Genomic DNA, 20,470 nt, shown 5'->3' with positions numbered 1-20,470 from the left:
CATAGAGTTATTTGTTGTGCTCTGTACTAATGAATATAATTTACTAAAGAACTTCTGCTGGAACGTTTGTTTGCTACAGGTAGTTTCTTTATGACAAATGATTATTTAACATCTGACTTAACTGACATTGAATTTATTATAAAACTGCTCTTTGTGTTATCTCGTAATGCCTTGAATGATATCTAAATGGGAAAGTTAAATAATCAATAAATGTGGCAAAGAATTTAAGAATTTGTTAAAATTTTGGTAACCACATTACAGGGGGGGGGGGGGGGGGGGGGAGTTTGGCTATGTCTTATAGTCTGCAGTAACAGTCAGCTGAAGCAGGAGTTAATAAGGAAAAGAACACAAGATGTAACAGAAAAGTTAATAACATTCTGAAACCAACTAAATCCAAACAAAGAAATAGGCCAAATATTAAAATAAGACATGACATCAGATGGTGCCAAATGTGTTCCAAGCTCTTAAGCAAGGATCACTAATGAAATACTTTTTGGTACCACCACATCATCATTTGTGTACTTTTCCAAAATTGGACACTTTGATAAATATAAGTGTCATGGCCACAATTTTGGTAAAAACACACGAATTTTTCTTTCTTTTATGCAAATAATATAAATAACACAAGTGAAAACATTATTTGATTATATTCAAGTTTTCACTCTTTTTGTAGAACAGTTGGTAATTTTAGGGAAACTGGACCATCCCCACACTAACCATTTTCATTGGAAGATTTTTTTATACAAATTTCATAAATTGACAGCAAACACAAAGATTTTTTAAACCACATTTCCTTCAATGCCAAACTTGGAGCTGCTAATTTACTCATATCCACCTTCAGCAACATATCTCTCATCTTCTTCAGTGACTCCATTCTTTGATGATAGAGTCGGCTACAAGGCAAGATACACAGATGGTATCTAAGGAAGGAGTTCTTGAGATTCTCAAACTGTGTCTCCGTAATTTTCATTTCTATTGGTTTACAACACCTTAGGCTGTAGTGTGCTTAAGAGCCAAGGATAACCCACTCTCCTTGTACAAATATCAGAATATGTTGCAATATCCTCGACAACATTATCCAGATTCTTGCTGCTGTATTGAACAATGCATGATGCAATTTCATATGCCCTCTTCATGTCACATAAATGCTGTAGCATACCAACTCCCTGGGGTAATGAATTTCGAGATTACACACACTTTATTGTCTGCCTGTGTGTTCCCCAAATGCAGCTCGTGTGTTTTTCAGTGTTTTTCTTTGTCCTTTATTTGCAATTTGGTTATCAGTTTTAAATTTATCAGATATTTAGCAGGCATCTCTCTTTTGGAATGTAGAAAGACAGATTGTTTTCACAAAAACGTTGCCTTTAGGCCTTTTCCTTAACTGGATGCAGTTCTCTCTCTCTATTGTGGGTACAGATCAGTTCAGTGTGATGTGATTGCTGGTATCATGCTTGTATCTCATATCCCACTACTCTTGGCTGTTCCAACTCAGGTGCCCACCCGTGAGCAGCTGAGTGCCCAGGATACAGGTGGGCTGGGGTGAGCAAACACCCAGTCAGCTGACACGTGGGCAATCAGGAACAATGCCATAGCTTGAGTGATCATACTGCCCTGGCTGAGGGCCAGGTGGCAGTGGTGGCAAAGAGGCTTGTGATGTGTAGAACCCATGCAAATAGAGCCACCTGGTGGGTAGCCTAAGTACCCGCATATGCCCACAGACAAGCTGAATGCCAGCCGGGTGTGTGTGCGCCCTGGGGCAGCACTGAAACAGCATACACTGCTTACTAATTTTAACTTAAAATTTTACACATACAAATATGTATGTACTGTTGTATTTTTACCTACTTTTGATGCTTTCAGAGTCACTATAAATATTAAATTCCAAATTTGAAGACTCTGTGGACAGGGCCTGTTAGACTGAGAGAGATCTAACAATGGAAAATCCAGGATGGAGTGTAACAATATCATGAGAAGAAAAGTTGCTACTCACCATATAGCAGACATGCTGAGTCACAGATAGGCACAACAAAAAGACTATCACAATTATAGCTTTCAGCCATTAAGGCCTTCATCAACAATAGATACACATATGCACACGCACGTGCACACATGAATGCAGTCTCGGGCAACTGAAACTGGTTTCAGCTGTCTGAGACTGCCGCCGTGTGTGAGTTGCTTCTGTGGAGGCAAATCTGTTGGGTCATTGTGGTTCATTCCAAACCACTAAACAATTTCCCCGATGGAAAAGATGAGTATTAATTGTGTTACAGAATACTATTCTAAATTAGACTATGTTAATGAGATTGTGTACCCATGAATGAAATTAGCATTATAAAGTTACTCCCCCCAACACTCAGAAGAGCCTTTCACCACCCACGTAGCTTCCATACTATGCAGGAATAGTTACTTTGAAAAGCCAAGAGTGATTTCTTCCCTCGATCATGTTCAATCCAAGCTTGTTTACAGTCTGTAATGACATTCTCACCAACAAGACGCTATACTCAAACCTTTCTTCCTTTTCAGAACAGAAAATCTCTGTAAAATCCAGCTAAAACAGAATTTGAATTTGCTACTCATGCTAAAACATTAATGGATTGATACTGCTAGAAACTCACTAACTTGTAACAGTGTCCAGCTCGGAGTTAGTCTGAGTAAATCATGGTGATGGGACAAGAATTATGCTATCAATCAAAGCAGAGGTGCCGGTGTACAGCTCTAGCACACTGTAACATGTGTCAGTGTTGTGGGTTGTATTTCAAAACTCTCTGTATTGCTGTTTGAAAAGCATGAGAGAGCTAATGGCATATTGATGGTTTGAGTTTGACTATGGAGCCTTGTCATACAGATTAGTTGGTAAGAAAGTTGCCCATGGAAAGCAAGGAAGTACAAGTATTTGTCGGGCACTGTACTTCCATTCTCTCTCTCTCTCTCTCTCTCTCTCTCTATCTCTCTCTCTACAGTGAATATAGGATAAGAACACAAGTGACGTAGAGGGTTTGCTCAAAAAGAGTCAGGACATAATACATAAATTTCATGTCATAAAGGAGTAGTGCCAACAATTTAGATGACTCAGAAATCTTCAGGAGGCCTTTAGGTCTTTCTTCAAAATTTACAGTTGGAGGTGCTTGACATCACAGCCGTCTCCATTCAGTGAGTATAATGAATTATGTAATTGTAGAAAATTACAAGACATGTAACCTTCAAGGTGGTTTTTTTTTCCCCAACATGAAAATGTTATCATTATTATCATAATCTTGGACAGTTTCCAGCCTCTGGCCGGGTCTATATGGAACATAGGCCTCTCCATCATCTTCTGTCTTGCCATCATCTCTCCGTCTTCACCCTAGTCTGGTCTTGTCCTTTCTTCTGGACGCATTCCTCTACTCCTTTAATCCATCTGTCTCTTCCTCTTGGTCTCTTTCCTTCCAGTTTCATCTTGGGTGTCCTCCTGGGTATCCTCTTCTCCTCCATTCTCTTAACATGTCCATGCCATCTCAGCCTTGATTTCTCTATCTCCTCCTGTAGTGGCTCCACCTTCATTAACTCTGTGATCCTCTCATATCTTAACCTGTCTATCTTTGTCACTTCAATCCTGTTTCTCAAGAATTTCATCTCACTAGCTTGTACTTTGCTTTTCTCTCTTCCTTTCATAACCCATGTTTCTGATGCATATGTCAGGATCTGGACATACCGTATTTACTCGAATCTAAGCCGCACCTGAAAAATGAGACTCGAAATAAAGGAAAAAAAAATTTCCCGAATCTAAGCCGCACCTGAAACTTGAGGCTCGAAATTCAAGGGGAGAGAAAAGTTTTAGGCCGCACCTCCAAATCGAAACAAAGTTGGTCCATTGTAATATAAGACACAATTTAGGTCGAATGAATGACGATACAGCTACAGTAGTTTGGTTCGAGTCGTAAGCTTAGCAGTTAAGCTTTACCACATAGCCATTGCTATGCGTCAGGCACTCCGTCCGTATTTATACGGGTGCCCTTCCTTTTTCACGTGCTTCGTCTGGTTTGAATCGATTGCTTATTTTGTTTTGATCGGATAAGTGCCGTTTTTTTTTTTTTTTTTTTTTTTTTTTTTTTTTTTTTTTTTTTTTTTTGTTATAGGTGTTTGCGTCACTCTTAAGCTGAAAATGCATTACTGCGCTGTGTCAGGCATTGTTTGTCGCATTCTGATAGTGCCTGTTTACGGCCTGTCGCGGCTCGCGGCATGGCTTGCTTTTGTGCGCGCTACCGCCGCGAACAAATAAAAAATAAAAGAGAGGAACCGTCTCATTAGCGAAACAATGGCAAGAGACTGCTATTTGTTGTTACTTACACTGCTGCTTTCTTTGATGATGATCAACAAGAATCAAATAATAGACTGTGTATGATAGAACATGTTCTGAACGAGAGTTAGGCGAAAATTTTTCTCCGTTTGAAAATCTTTACGGCCGCTTCTTTATTACATCAAATTCTGCACAGAAATTAGAGTCATCTTAGATTTAAAAATATAGTCACTTGCCGTGCTTCATTTCTGACTATCACTATTAGGCATAAGAATAATACGAATATAAACATGACACGATACGTATATTCTTCCGCGTTTGCTGTTGTCTCACTCTAGTTTCGTAGTTTATTAGGCAGACAGGATTTAAATGTGATAGCAGCAAACACGAAAGAATACATGGCAAAATGTTTATATTGGTATTATTCTTATGGTGAAGAGAATACTGTATGTGATTCAAATTTCATCAGGTTCCTATTAGCAACCATCTCTTCTCACGGGTAGGAAAAAATTCAGAACGTAGAGTTGGCCATATTGACAAACATCCCAAACAGTCTTGCCAGTCAGATTTTCCTGGTACACTGAAATTGTGCTACATTCGAAGATGAACAATACGGAATTTGTATTTACTTCGTTGGATAATGTATGAAAATGCAGTGGTCGAAACTCGCGGCGGAGAAAAAAAAAAGCTCGTCTTCCACTTTTTTTTTTATTTATTTACTGACGCAGAGGTTTCGGCGCCAGTATTTATCTTTGTGCCTACATAGCATGTCTGTGTAGCACTACATATATTCGACGTCAGAAGTTAGTTGTGGCGGCACGTACCATCATTTTTCATAACTTCCGCTTGCTTTGCACTCGATTCTAAGCCGCAGGCGGGTTTTTGGATTACGAAAACCGGAAAAAAAGTGCGGCTTAGATTCGAGTAAATACGGTAGTGTGACAGGTATAAAACATTTTTACTGATATGGGGTACATCCTTGCTCCATATCACACTTCTGACACTCTTCCGAAATCCTTCCTCTTTTCTCCCCCGCTCGTTTATTTCTCTGTCATTATTTCCATCTTCCTGTATCGGGATTCCTAGGTACTTGAAACTCTCCACTCCTTTCAATCGTTCCCCACCAATTGTTATTCCAGTTGTTCCTCTCTCCTTCTTTTTTGTTTTGATAATCATCTCATTCTTTCTTATACTAAATTTCATCCCATATTCTTGTACTGTTACTTTAGTACTTCCTCCTCCTTACTCCCCCAAATTATCAGATCATCTGCAAACACCATAGCTTTCATCTTCCTTTCACCAATTATTTGTGCTACTGTACTCATTATATCTTCAATCATTACAATGGGGAGTAATGGTGAAAGTGCACTTCCCTGCCTCAAGCCATTCTTCTGTTCAATCCAAGCTGATCTCTCTCCTCCCATTAGTACATCTATGCTATATTCATAGTGCTGTTCCTGCAGTTGTCTTACAGCAAAAATTAGATCCACCGTGGACCTTCCTGTTCTGAAGCCATGTTGCTCTTCTAATTTGCCCTGAATTCGTGCTTCCAAAATTTTCTCAAAAAAGTCTCTGTATGTTTTTGAGTTCTGAAAGCCGAATCAGTTTCAGAAACATGATCCATTCTCAAGGAAGCTCAGTTACTCCCAAGCATAATTTTTAAGTCATTCCATTTTTATCTCTTTGCTATTTTATTTTATATTCATTCTCACACTGCAGCCTAAACAAGCAGCAACAGAAGCAATGACTGCTGATTCAAAGTGACTCCCTTCTGATATGCGTTCATACAAATTATCTCACTTTACATCATCTCATTCTCTACATTCTAAATATTCTTAATGCAGTATTCCATACTGACTACAATTTCAGACAGAAATTGTGCATTGAATTAATTTGATTCCTGAGAGACAATGTGATGGTCAACAAACAGATTTATAGGCTTTCTGATAAAAATTAGTGCATAATATGTGTTAGTAATACTGCAACAAAAGTATCTGTATTTGAGTACTTCATCAACAGTCGCAGTGTTGCTTATTGTAAGTGGGTATCTTGAAATAATTTTCCTGAGTAATTTCAAATAGCTGAATGGAATTTTGCTAATAGTCTACTCAGAACATTGGGTCTATCAAGATATTCGAATTATTGCTTGTTTTCTTAACCTGTTTACTAATCAGTTTCAGATTCAACAATGTTGTGTAAGTTACCATGGAAGGGCTACAATGTCTGCTGATTCACTAATAAACAGTAGTTATACTATCTCTGTTGAAACAAAGCAAATAATATTCTTCTATGATGATTCTATTTCAGGGATAAAAATGCACAATTCTATGTGAATTTTTAATCAAAAATTCTGATCAGAAATTCACTATCAGGGATAGTTTTCCTGTAATTTGAAAGTTTATATAGCAAGGAAGCCATTATTTGCGGTAACTAGAGAAAAAGTTTGAAAATAATAGTTGGCAAGATTAACTTCTTCATTGATGGCCACTGTATTCAGATAGTGGTACTTTCGTCTTGATTGTGTACTGTGATAAATGCAGCTTTCATCCGCCCCTAATCCAGTAGTCACTGCAGGAAGGCCCATGTGTTACAGTGCCTAAAGTGATTAAGATATGATCTGTGCCAGGACAAATGTAGTTGTTCAATGCTGCTCTTAACACAATCAGATTTAAATGATATCGTGTGTGACGTATGACTAAGTAAACAAAATGCAGAACTACTGATTCAAGGCTACAGCAATTTTTCTCCACCAAAGTGCTAACATCTGTGGATTTAGACTCACATAACATATTTTCATTTACTACATCGCAAGTGATGGTGCACTGACAATAGTGCTGTGGGCTTAATGAAAGCACTTGACTTCAAATACACTCCACAGGAGTAGTGACTCTCTACAGGTGCATCATAAATAAGTCTCAGTAGAAATAAATGCCCCCTATCGCAATTGCATATGCCAGTTTGGCTGAAGAAAGACAAGATTTTAGAAACTATTGTCATATTAATTAAATACAGTGAGCATAAATGGAAGATTTGTTGTAGTTTAAAAGTATTGCATTTTAATTGGGAACTCAACAAGGCTACACGGAATATGCTTGTTTTCTTTACGAATGGGATAGTTGTGATAGAAAGTCCCGGTACATAAAAAAGAAATGGCCTGAGCAAAATTGGAAAGTGGATGAAATAAATGTTCAACATCAAACTATGCTAGCTCTTGAAGGTATCCGTCTTTCATCTTGTCACATCAAACTCTGTTTGATTAAACAATTTCTAGAGGCCGTGAATTGAACTGGCAGAGGCTTTGCAAATCTTGCTGAAAAATTTCTTCATTTCTCAGCAGCAAAAATAAAAGCTATATTTGTGGGCCTTCGCCTCCAGGAACTTCAGCTAGATCAACTGACGTAGAAGCAGGAGCTTGGTAGTGTTTCCCAAGGAAGTAGTAAATCAAATGATCAACATTTATCAAGATCTTGAGTGCAACATGTCTTTGAAAGTACATTTCTTCCCAGAGAGATGTACTGATGTACTGCACCAACACAGAAAAAGATTCCATAAAGACACATCTACCATGGAAAAATGGTATGAAGGGAAGTGGGTGCCTACAGTGTTGGCAGACTATTGCTGGAGAATTATTCGAGACAAGAAAGAAAGAAAGTCAATACAAGAGAAAAAAGACACGTGTTTTTTTCCCACATTTGTATCATTTTCTCTTTTTCTGTATACCTCCTTTTAAAACACATGCTGGAAATTTACTGCTTTTTGTGAACACAGCCTCAGACATCAATTTTGAAATTGGTACAAGAATAACAACTTTTCTCTCCAGAATAAGGAAAAAAAATTTAAGAACAATGTACTCAATAAAATTACAGTCTATTTTGAATACTTTTTAACTGCTGAAGTATTGCAAATTTTTTCATGTGGATTTCAGAGTGTCAGGGAAACTAGCTTCCCTCCATCATTTTGTTGTTTCATTTCTGTTTGGGACCCATGTCTTTTCCCCGCTAAACAAAATTACACGGAAAATCATTTGGACTTTTAAAACTGTGAAAACATTGCATTTACTTTCGGTCAGCATACATGTAATCTGATTCCAGTTGTACACAAAGCTTAATACTTCATGGTAAACCGCACTTCATTGTATCTTCTGATATGACTGTGGTATCAGCCATTTCATTTACTCTTAATTGCTGCTAGTCCAGTACCATGTTGTATACATTGCCTTACTATTTTCGAATGTAGTTTGGGATGCCTAATGTGGGTCATCTTCAGGTTAGATAAGGCCATATTTGAATTTATATATGTTTTTCTTAAGTGTTGGAAGTAATTATGTGGGCTTTTGCTAAATCTTGACAACTTTGGATAATTATTTTTGACAACACACAAAATTTTATGACGACACAGTTGTCCTGTTTATGCATTTCAATTAAATACACACACAACACAACACTTCAGAAAAGCTACACAAAGAAAAATATTTCACAGATCAAAAAGAAATTTGAGCTACGTATAATGTAAAATGTATCAAGAAGAAGCAAACAAAATATCATTGGTATCAGCACAATTCAGTTGCCGATTTTCTCTGTAGCCTTGTATAATTTTCTTTTCTTGTACATACATTTGACTCAAATCTTTGCTGTTAAAATATATGGAACCCGTATTTTTGTTAATGGCTGCGAACCCTCAGACATTATTTCAAAACTGGACACTAACAACTTCAAAAAACTACCTTTTACCATTTCATTATATTTGTGCATATAATGAGACAGCATTACACAGATGAAGGAATTAACAACTTTGTAAGATTTTATTGTGTCTTTCCTTACAGTGATAGTTCTCTAATTAAGTGACAACTAATGCCAATTGTATTCCATTCTATACTGCTTTGTCCTGATTCTCATGGAAGTCCTATCAGTGTCTCTTAGTAATTTTCTGCTTTACATAATATGTGAAATGTCAGCATGATATTTGGTGTTACAGTTGGCACAAGAATACCTAAAGGTGCAAACTGAGATTGCCTACCTGTCTCGACACATGGATCAGTTAGCAGAAAGGCTTAGTGAGGCCGAGGGCCTGAGCCAGTTGGACCAACAGGACTCGGAGCGGCTGCAAGAGGAGTTACGCAAACTTGAAAATGAAAAGGTGGGTGATACATTTACATTGACTTACATACTTACATTCATCTGTCATGAATCAATGGAAAACACGATGTTTCAAAAGTATGTGTTATTTATTAAATTAAAGTGTAATTTAGAAAAAAACTTTGTAATGGATTGGGGGAGGGGGGGGCATCATCCAATTTATTGCCATTTTTTATTGAATCCATGTGGTCCCTTGTTGGATCTTCTGTAGAGAAGAGTATGACACAGCAAAGTTGGAGTAAATGTGCTCCATCTGGCAGTGCTATACCACTACCAGCAATCAGTGGCAATTTACGTTGAAATATAATTAAGTAAGACATTTAGCTTTAGTAACGACCTCACAAATATAATCTCTAAAGAAGTTGGTTAAAATGTGTAAAGCTGAAAACTGCACATGGAATAAACTCATCTAAAAATTCAATTGTCAAACACAAACATTCACATAGAGTTTAAAATTGTGAAGCTAGTCTTTTTTTCTAAAATCTGATGTGAAATCTGGTGTAAGAACAAGGTAGAATATTCAACAAACCTTAAAACTGTCCAGCATTTTTCGCATCATCTACTTAAAGGAGGAGCAGATAAGTTGCTAAATTAATATCTGCCCTGTCATCTGAATATAAAATACTTGCAATTCATTTAAATGTGACATCTGTATGCTACAGGGATTTCATAATATTTTGACGATTTCCATTTCAAATAACACACGAACTAATCACAGAACAGAGTTGAACATTTTACGCAAGATACATCATTTATTCACTTTTAGTTATGAAATACTACGTTGGACAACTGATGACCATTCACAGCTATACAATACTCGAGGCGTTTCACCTAGTTTTTGAACGCCTTTCATAGCTGCTGGACAAATTCTGGAAATGTCAACATGAACTTGACCTTTTAGCTCTTGCAAGCTTCTCGACTAGTTGTTTGGGCACTTTTTTGTAACGAATGACAAAGGCTTGCCTGTAAACTGTCACACTCATGTTTGAAGCTTATGAAAGGCATGTTGCATACGCATGACAGATTCGCCATAGTGGAAATAGCACTCCACTGTGAACGCACATGTTGGTGTGACGTTCGACATTATTACTGACCTGTACAAGGGATGAAACTTGAGACTCTGTACTGCTAATAGATATTTACTTCTGTGAGTTGATTAGATGGTTGAATCACTCAAATGGTATGTTGACTAGAATGAATCATTGCTACTGGATAATATTGTGCTAATCATTGCTGATTCTGTAATTTCCTTGTATTTTAACACTGAAGAGGGCTATTTATAGCTGAAATCTGGATAAGAAAGAATAATAAAAATCTAGTGGGGTTGTAACTGATTGCTATGTTCCCGTCCTTCCTAAATAATTAGTGTCAATATTTTGCAGTCACGACTTATTAAGCTGATGGTTTGGTAGGATTCACACCTGTCTTCTTTGGAATTGGAATTATTACATTACTCCTGAAGTCATGGTACTTCACGCTTCTCATATATCTTGCACGTCAGGTGTAATAATTTTGTCATGGGTGGCTCTCCCAAGGACCTCAGTAATTCTTAAGGAATGTCATCTGTTTCAGGGGCCATGTTTCCAGGAAGATTTTCCAGTGCTCTGTAAAATTCTTCTCACAATATATCACGCATTTCATCTTTGCCTACTTCTTCTGCTCTTTCTATAATATTGACCTTAAGTTTGTTTCCCATATACATACCCTCTATATACACTCCTGGAAATGGAAAAAAGAACACATTGACACCGGTGTGTCAGACCCACCATACTTGCTCTGGACACTGCGAGAGGGCTGTACAAGCAATGATCACACGCACGGCACAGCGGACACACCAGGAACCGCGGTGTTGGCCGTCGAATGGCCCTAGCTGCGCAGCATTTGTGCACCGCCGCCGTCAGTGTCAGCCAGTTTGCCGTGGCATACGGAGCTCCATCGCAGTCTTTAACACTGATAGCATGCCGCGACAGCGTGGACGTGAACCGTATGTGCAGTTGACGGACTTTGAGTGAGGGCGTATAGTGGGCATGCGGGAGGCCGGGTGGACGTACCGCCGAATTGCTCAACACGTGGGGCGGGAGGTCTCCACAGTACATCGATGTTGTCGCCAGTGGTCGGCGGAAGGTGCACGTGCCCGTCGACCTGGGACCGGACCGCAGCGACGCACGGATGCACGCCAAGACCGTAGGATCCTACGCAGTGCCGTAGGGGACCGCACCGCCACTTCCCAGCAAATTGGGACACTGTTGCTCCTGGGGTATCGGCGAGGACCATTCGCAACCGTCTCCATGAAGCTGGGTTACGGTCCCGCACACCGTTAGGCCGTCTTCCGCTCACGCCCCAACATCGTGCAGCCCGCCTCCAGTGGTGTCGCGACAGGCGTGAATGGAGGGACGAATGGAGACATGTAGTCTTCAGCGATGAGAGTCGCTTCTGCCTTGGTGCCAATGATGGTCGTATGCGTGTTTGGCGCCGTGCAGGTGAGCGCCACAATCAGGACTGCATACGACCGAGGCACACAGGGCCAACACCCGGCATCATGGTGTGGGGAGTGATCTCCTACACTGGCCGTACACCACTGGTGATCGTCGAGGGGACACTGAATAGTGCACGGTACATCCAAACCGTCATCGAACCCATCGTTCTACCATTCCTAGACCGGCAAGGGAACTTGCTGTTCCAACAGGACAATGCACGTCCGCATGTATCCCGTGCCACCCAACGTGCTCTAGAAGGTGTAAGTCAACTACCCTGGCCAGCAAGATCTCCGGATCTGTCCCCCATTGAGCATGTTTGGGACTGGATGAAGCGTCGTCTCACGCGGTCTGCACGTCCAGCACGAACGCTGGTCCAACTGAGGCGCCAGGTGGAAATGGCATGGCAAGCCGTTCCACAGGACTACATCCAGCATCTCTACGATCGTCTCCATGGGAGAATAGCAGCCTGCATTGCTGCGAAAGGTGGATATACACTGTACTAGTGCCGACATTGTGCATGCTCTGTTGCCTGTGTCTATGTGCCTGTGGTTCTGTCAGTGTGATCATGTGATGTATCTGACCCCAGGAATGTGTCAATAAAGTTTCCCCTTCCTGGGACAATGAATTCACGGTGTTCTTATTTCAATTTCCAGGAGTGTATTTCTTCCAACTTTCAGCCCTCCCTTCTTTGCAAAGTACTGCCATTTCCGTCTGAGCTTTTCACACACAAACAACTCCTCTCTAATTTTCATTTAGGCAGCATATATCTTTACCCTCGTTATGCACCCTCCTACAGCCTTGCATTTGTCCTCTAGCGATGTTGCACTTTCCAGAATCTGTTTTTAGATCTTCGTGTTCCCTTTTGCTTACTTCATTTGCTGCTTTTTTATATTTTCTTCTTTTATCAGTTAAATTCAGTATCACTTGTGTTATCCAGGGATTTCTACTAGACCTTGTCTTGTTACCTATATGATCCTCTGTTGCTTCCTTCATTTTCTCTGTATGTTGTATTCCTTTCCTGTTTTGGTCCAACATTGCCTAATGCATCCTCTGAAACTCTCAACAACCTCTGGTTCTTTCAATTTATCTAGGTCCTATATCCTTAATTTCCTACTTTTTAGCAATTCTTAACCAGTAAATTATGGTCAGAGTCAACATCAGCCCCTGGAAACTCTTTAAGTATTTTAAAACCAGATTTCAAACTGTGTCTTACCATCGTATAACTAATCTGAAACCTTCCAGTATATTCAGATCACTTCTATGTATACAACCAAATAGTGAAAAGTCCAGTATAGAATAAGAACGATCGTGAGAAGGATAAAATGCTACCCACAATATAGAGCAGATGTTGAGTTACAGGGAGACACAACAAAAAGACTGCTATACATTCAAGTTTTCAACCAAATGGCCATCTTCTAAAGTGGAAAACACACACACATTCACACAAGCACAACTCACACACACGACCACTGTATGGCAGTTGTGGTCAGACTGCAGACAACAACTGCGTTGGTTGGAATCAGTGATTTAGTATGAGTAGTGGGGTAAGGAGGTGCAATGGGAGGGAGGGATAGCTAGGTAGGAGTGGGGAGGAGGGTTTAGTGCTGCTTCTGAGAGTGTGCAGGGATTTGGTGGAGACAGGGTAAGGCTGCCAGGTGCAGTTGGGAGGGTTGGAGAGGGCAGTAGCAGAAAGAAGAGGAAGGGAAAAAGACAATTGGGAGTGGGTAAGGGATTGGCAGGAGGAAGAAAGAGACTAACAAAAGTTGTGGCCGGGGGGGGGGGGGGGGGGGGGTCATAGGAATGCAGGATAAATTGCAGGGAGAGTTCCCACCTCCACAATTCAAAATAGCTGACATTGGCAGGAAGGATGAAGTAGACATCAAAGTGAAGTACATTGTGTGAGGTGGCATATTCAGCGACTGGATGGTCAGTTTGTCAATGGCCATTCATGCAGACAGCTTGTTGTCATAAAACTAAATGCCCTAACAGGCCACGAAGGCCTAATGGTACTGACTGGCCACCATGTTATCCTCAGCCCACAGGGGTCATCGGAGGCAGATATGGAGGGGCATGTGGTCAGCACACCACCCTCCCGGCCATATGTCAGTTTACGAAACTGGAGCCACTACTTCTTAGTCAAGTAGCTCCTCAGTTTACCACACACGGGCTGAGTGCACCCTTATTTGCCAACAACGTTTGGAAGACCGGATGGTCACTCATCCAAGTGATAGCCCAGCCCGACAGTGCTTAACTCAGTGGTCTGACAGGAACCGGTGTTGCCACTGCAGCAGCAAGGCTGTTGGCTTTGTTGTGGTCATGCCCACATATAAATCACAACATTTGTTTGTCAATCACATGACTGCATTTACAAGTAGCTCTGCCTTTGATGGGATAGGAGATGCCTGTGACTGGACTGGAGTAGGTAGTGGTGGGAGGCTCTCTGGGACATGTCTTGCATCTAGGTCTATCGGAGGGACATGAGGCATCAGGCAAGGGATTGGGATGAGGGTGGAGTAAGGATGTGAAAAGATCAATGATGTTGCACAGGTTCATTGGACAGCAGAATACCACTGTGGGTCAGGTGGAAAGTATAGTGGCTAGGATATTCTTCATTTCAGGAAATGACGAGAGGTGGTCAAAACCCTGTCAGAGAATGTGATTCAGTTGCTCCACTTAGTCATGAGTGGGTACTTGTTTATGGCTGGATGGTGTATATGTGGAAGTGTGAGGTAACTGGAGAGACGAGCCACTGGAGATCTGTTTCTGTAATTTCGGTCTCTGCAGACCTCAATGAGCCCCTTGTTATATTATTGTAGAGGGACGGCTCATCACTACAGATGCAATGGCCCCAGGTAGCTTGGCTGTATGGAAGGGACTTCTTGATGTGGAATGGGTGGCAACTGTCAAAGTGGTGGTATTGATGGTGGTTGGTAGGTTTGATACGAAGGAGGTATTGATGTAGCCATATTTGAGGTGGAGGTCAACATTGAGGAAACTAGGTTGTTAGGTTGAGGAAGACCAGGTGAAATCAGTGGGAGAAAAGGTGTGGTTCTGGAGAAAAATGGATAGGGTGTTCTCAGCCTTGGTCCATATCACAAAGGTTTCATCAACGAATCTGAACATCTCTCATGATTTGTAAACTAAGTGGTAGTGATTATTAAATTGCTTTCCCTTTCATTCCTTTATCTCACCAGTGTTCTACTAATTTTCCTTTTCTTCCGTTTCCTACCAGTGAACTCTAGCCAGCCATCACAATTAAATTTTCGTCTTGCTTAACTGTTTAAATAATTCCCTTCATCTCTTCACACAATCTTTCAATTTCTTCACCCACAATTGATATTTAAATTTTTACAGCTGCTGTAGATTTTTGACTTTGTCTATCTTGGCTACAGTAATGTGATCACTAGGCCACTCATAGTCGTATACCTGAAACCCTATTTTCTTATTCATTATTACTCTACTTCTGCATTACCATACGTGATTTTGTGTTGATAATTGTGTACTGTCTTACTAGAAGCTCTGTTGGTAAAGAAAATTTGTCCCTTGTAACTGTAGTTTGTTAACTTAGTTTTGGAACTAACAGACTCAAGTCTGGTAGCTGTACTGAGAGAACACACTTTGTTATGAAATAACTTGACCATGTGCCTAATATGAACATGCATCCCTTATAATTTGATGTTTTAGTTTTTTAATTATGAAATGGAAAATGTCTCTTTAAAAGAATAATAGTACAGATTAAAACACATGCAGAAAGGTGTGCGGAAAAAAGGCTTCTTTCAGAAAGCCGTGGCGAACCTTAAGTTCATTAAAGACTCAATTTGACATGTCCTTTTCCATTTATTTACTTTTTATTCTCGCACAATGAAAAACCTGAATTACATCAACAATAGAGTTACAGCAATCTTTTTTTTGTTAAATCCCAAAAATAATAATGCTATTATGTCAATGTTACCAAAGCAAACATTCTACACACACACACACACACACACACACACACACACACACAAAATTGTTGTTGTTGTGGTCTTCAGTCCTGAGACTGGTTTGATGCAGCTCTCCATGCTACTCTATCCTGTGCAAGCTTCTTCATCTCCCAGTACCTACTGCAGCCTATATCCTTCTGAATCTGCTTAGTGTATTCATCTCTTGGTCTCCCTCTACGATTTCTACCCTTCACGCTGCCCTCCAATACTAAATTGGTGATCCCTTCTTCTAGTCAAGTTGTGCCACAAGCTCCTCTTCTCCCCAATTCTATTCAATACCTCCTCATTAGTTATGTGATCTACCCATCTAATCTTCAGCATTCTTCTGTAGCACCACATTTCGAAAGCATACACAATACAAATAGCAATTTGTTGTGTTCCTACATATCCCCCCCCCCCCTTTCTCAGTAGCATAGTCACTTTAGAACTTCAACTAATCTTGCTAGAAATCAAATTTCATGACTCTGTAGAGTCTGGTTATTTGTCTTAGGCTGACAGTTCAACTGTAGAGCCTTCAGGTTGTTAATGATTCTTATTCATCTGGTTATCAGGTCTGTGGGTTTTCATCGACAGATGGAGGCATTCATTGCTGGTCTTTCATTTTAAGTCCAAAAAAAATTTGGGATCATTTCAGTTACTTTGTATGAGCCTTCATATGGAGGCGATAATGCCTTCTTCACTCGGTCAACCCTTACAAACACATGTTGAGTTGCTGATGTCACTGCATGCATTTTTGTGCTGTACACTTGAGAAGAAAAAGTACCTAGTGCCCTGATGGGCGAGCCGTAAACCATTTCTGCAGTTATAGCATCAGTGTCCTCTCTGATGGAGCATCCAAGACCAAGAAGGGTTACAGGTATTATTTGAATCTATTTAGGAGGTGCATGGGCACAGATGGCTGCTTTAAGCACTTGATGAAATCTTTCAATTTTTCCATTTGACAGGATGATATGCTATTGTTTGGTTACAAACACACATTTTTGATACTACTTGGAATAGCTCAGTGTTAAACTGTCCTCCATGGGCAGTCACTATTTGGTATGACATTCCAAATCTAATGATGCAAGAGTTGATAACTGCTTGTGCTTTTACACCCTGAAGAGGTACTTCCTTGCCCAATGCTAACTCTATTGATGTATGTTAATCAATAAGTGTATTCAGCAGAAAGATGCATTGGTTCTATCAAGTCAAGGAGAATTATTTTGAAGTACTCGTCATTACTAGAAAATTTTCTTAATGACACTTGAACATGTTGTGATATTTTGTTTTTCTGACAAGTAGTGCATGTTTTCGACCAATTTCGGACATCTTTTTTTATACTGACCCAGACAAACATTGAATGAGATCGTGTTTACAGCTGTCTTAATGCCTGGACAAGCCAAATTATGATAGTTTTGGAAAATGAGATATCTAAATGTTTCAGGAATACAAGGGTGAGTAATTTGAGTTGACATATCACACAGTTGTTTCCTCCCATGTGTCAAATGGTATTTTAATTTAACTGATGTATGACAGCTGAATGAAGCTCATCATCATCATTTTGTGCTTGGGCTATGTCTTCAGAGTGAATTGGAACTAAGCTACTAGCAACAACATTTTCTTTGCTAGAAATATGTCACAGATCTGTTATAAATTATAGAATGTACTGCAGATAATGTAAATGGGTTAGTGTTGCTGTCTCATTCTTTTGCTTAAATGCATATGTTAGATGAGCATTGTCTCTTCCTTCTAACAGATATTTTGCAGCCGTGTATGCACTAATCAGCTCTCTTGCCATGCATGGAATACTACTGTGCCATTGTGAACTTTTATCTCCACTGTTTATCTTGCCACTGTTGCACTGCAGTGTCTGCCACAAAATCTGATGCATCTCCAACTAAGGCGAGTTGATTGTACAGACCAGGAAATGTCGAAAGCATGGCATTTGTGAGATTTTTCCATTTTAGGAACTGAGTGATTCCTTCTTCTGTCCTGTCAATAAATCTCTCAGGATTTTTTGTTGTTCCTTGTACGTAATCATTCAGCAAAGCTTTGTTTTCAGCAGCATGTTCCAAATGCTGATCCATAGATATTTATGGTCCTTAAGAATGCTCTAAATTGCTGACGTGTTTCGGGTCTTTTGTAGTTTGTTATTGCTGCACCTCTTTCTGGATCTGGCATTGTTCCTGCAGGTGTAATTAATGTCCCAAGAATGTTAGCTGTTTTACATGAAATAGTGATTTTTCCAACACTTATTACAAGGCCACAGTTATTCAGTTGTTTAGTGAGTAAGTTTAGATGCTCTACATGTTGCTCTGGATATTCAGATGCCATTAAAATAGCATCCAAATATGGAAACAGAATTCTAGTTGTCCTACAATTTCATTTATAAACCTCTGAAATGTGCTGTGTGCATTGTTAAGTCCTTGTCCAAGGACATATCATTAAATTCACAAAGACCAAAAATGCAATAACAGCTGATTTTGGTTTATTTTCTTCAGCTAATGGAATTACATAGTAGGCTTTGACTAGGTCAGTCTTTGAAAATGTCTTTTTATTTTCAAGCATAAAATTTACATCTAGTCATGAAACTGGATCCTGGTGTGGGAATGTCTTGTCATTCTGATGCAGTAATCTCCACAAACTCACCACTGACAATTTGGCTTCATAATAAGGTGTAGTGGACTGGCCCATTGTGCATGTGATGGACTTAGCACCATTCTTTAACAGAAACTTAAATTCTATTTCGCGATTTAAGTGGGTCCAATTTGTTAGCCTTACTGTATACTAGACTGGTAGACCTGTAGACACAATGATCTGCTGCTGCATTTTATAAGCAACACTTTTGATACTATGGATGGTTTAGTTAGTTCAGGAAATTTCTGCAAAAGTGTGGGAAATTAGGCATGCTGCATAAAGTGTGCTTACCGAGTCTGTAGCTTTCACAGTGGTTACCTCCAATATGCCTTTTGATAAGTCTGATAACAATGAATGGCCATTCAAAATTGTATTTAATCCCTAAATAAATGGTTAATAGTTTTTTATCATAAGTTTTTATTTCTGACCCACTTGCTGCATAGAGATTGAAGTCAGACAGTTTAACTTTCTTGTCTTTTGAATTCTTAATAATTGGTTAGCCTCCATATCACAGAGTTCTAAACCATTTAAAAGTGTTTTAATTAATCGCTCTTCACTTTCTTTAAATATAGTCAGAAGTTGTTCTTTCACAAGAGAATTGTTCTTGCTGCTTGTAACTAACTAAATCCCATATATTTGCAACAAATTTTGGCTCCAGCAGAGCGAGCAAATAGCTAAATTTAATCGCCTTTGTAACTATACCAGCAATCATAAATTGTGCTTCGACTTGGCAAAACCAGATGTATGGATTCTCAGTCCAAACAGTGGTAGCTTTAACTTAATGCATGCCGTATCAGTTTGCAACCTACATTTGGGATAATTCCCTTTACGTACATTTTCTGTTGACTTTTGCATATTTTTAAACACAGTATCCAATGAAATAAGTTAAAAAAGTACTTTGCAGATGTCATTGTTCCGGCAATCATGTCAGGGTCACCAATTTGCTGCACACTAAGTTCATCAAGGATTCAGTTCAGTATGGACCTTTCCTTTTATTTACTTTTTCATTTCAAACACAGTGAAAACTGAGTAACAACAATAATAGAGTGACAACCTTCTTCTGTTGTTAATCCCAAAGATGATAATATTATCATGCCAACATAACCAGGGAAAAATTGTACAGATATACACAAATACAAATAGTAACTTTCATTTCCCACAGCTTAAATGTTTAGTAATCTTTTCCTTGTGCCTGTTTGCAACTCGACACTTCCTCTGTATGGTGAGTAGTGATGTATCCATTTCATATTGTTGTTATCACATCCTGAATGTCCCACTGTTTAAACTCTTCAGATCATTTATCCCCAACATGGCCATGCCCAATTGCTTCATTCGTAACTCCATACTCACTTGTCACATGACTAGTAGCACTCGGGAATTGTTGATCAGAGAAAGGCGTGCTCAGCTTCAAAAATTCCAGTGATGATTAAAATGTATGATATTACTACGTCATGACATCATGAATAAGTGTACTCCTTATATACTCCCAGTAGAATTTTTCAAAAGATGCCAGAAGAGAGTTTTTTGAAAACCAAAAAGAAACCTCGAAGATAATTTTGAACCCCAACAAGATCCCCAGAGAAACAAATAATCACATAGCAATGAACAACTGAGCAATGGTTCCATCTTAAGTTGTCACACTTTAATCCAATAATAATAATAATAATAATAATAATAATAATAACACTGGAACAGAACGATTATAACAGATAAAACAACAACACATAACAAACCTGACATCATACTCACCAATAAAAAGAAGAAATTAACACAACTAATTGAAATATCCATACCCAACACAACAAATATACAGAAGAAAACAGGAGAAAAAATTGAAAAATACATCCAACTGGCTGAGGAAGTCAAGGACATGTGGCATCAGGATAAAGTCGACATTATCCCAATTATACTATCAACTACAGGAGTCATACCTCACAATATTCACCAGTACATCAATGCAATACAGCTACATCCAAACATATA

At 39.3% G+C, this 20,470-nt stretch overlaps 1 protein-coding gene across 3 annotated transcripts in view; it reads left to right on the top strand.

Annotated features, from left to right (window-relative positions):
- Positions 1-20,470, top strand: part of LOC126161412 (mitogen-activated protein kinase kinase kinase 7-like) — a 182,457-nt gene that overhangs the window by 156,044 nt on the left and 5,943 nt on the right. For 2 of the 3 annotated variants that reach the window (XM_049917201.1, XM_049917199.1), the window contains exon 11: positions 9,251-9,412. The exons of the other annotated variant lie outside the window; for it this stretch is intronic. In XM_049917201.1, coding sequence (XP_049773158.1) covers positions 9,251-9,412 — 162 coding nt within the window. The remainder of the gene's footprint in view (positions 1-9,250; positions 9,413-20,470) is intronic. 3 annotated transcript variants of the gene reach the window in all.

Source organism: Schistocerca cancellata, chromosome 2 (genome assembly GCF_023864275.1).
Source record: "Schistocerca cancellata isolate TAMUIC-IGC-003103 chromosome 2, iqSchCanc2.1, whole genome shotgun sequence".
Taxonomy (NCBI): Eukaryota; Metazoa; Arthropoda; class Insecta; order Orthoptera; family Acrididae; genus Schistocerca; species Schistocerca cancellata.
Note: the sequence above shows the minus strand (reverse complement) of the source record. Positions and strands in the feature narration are given on the sequence as shown.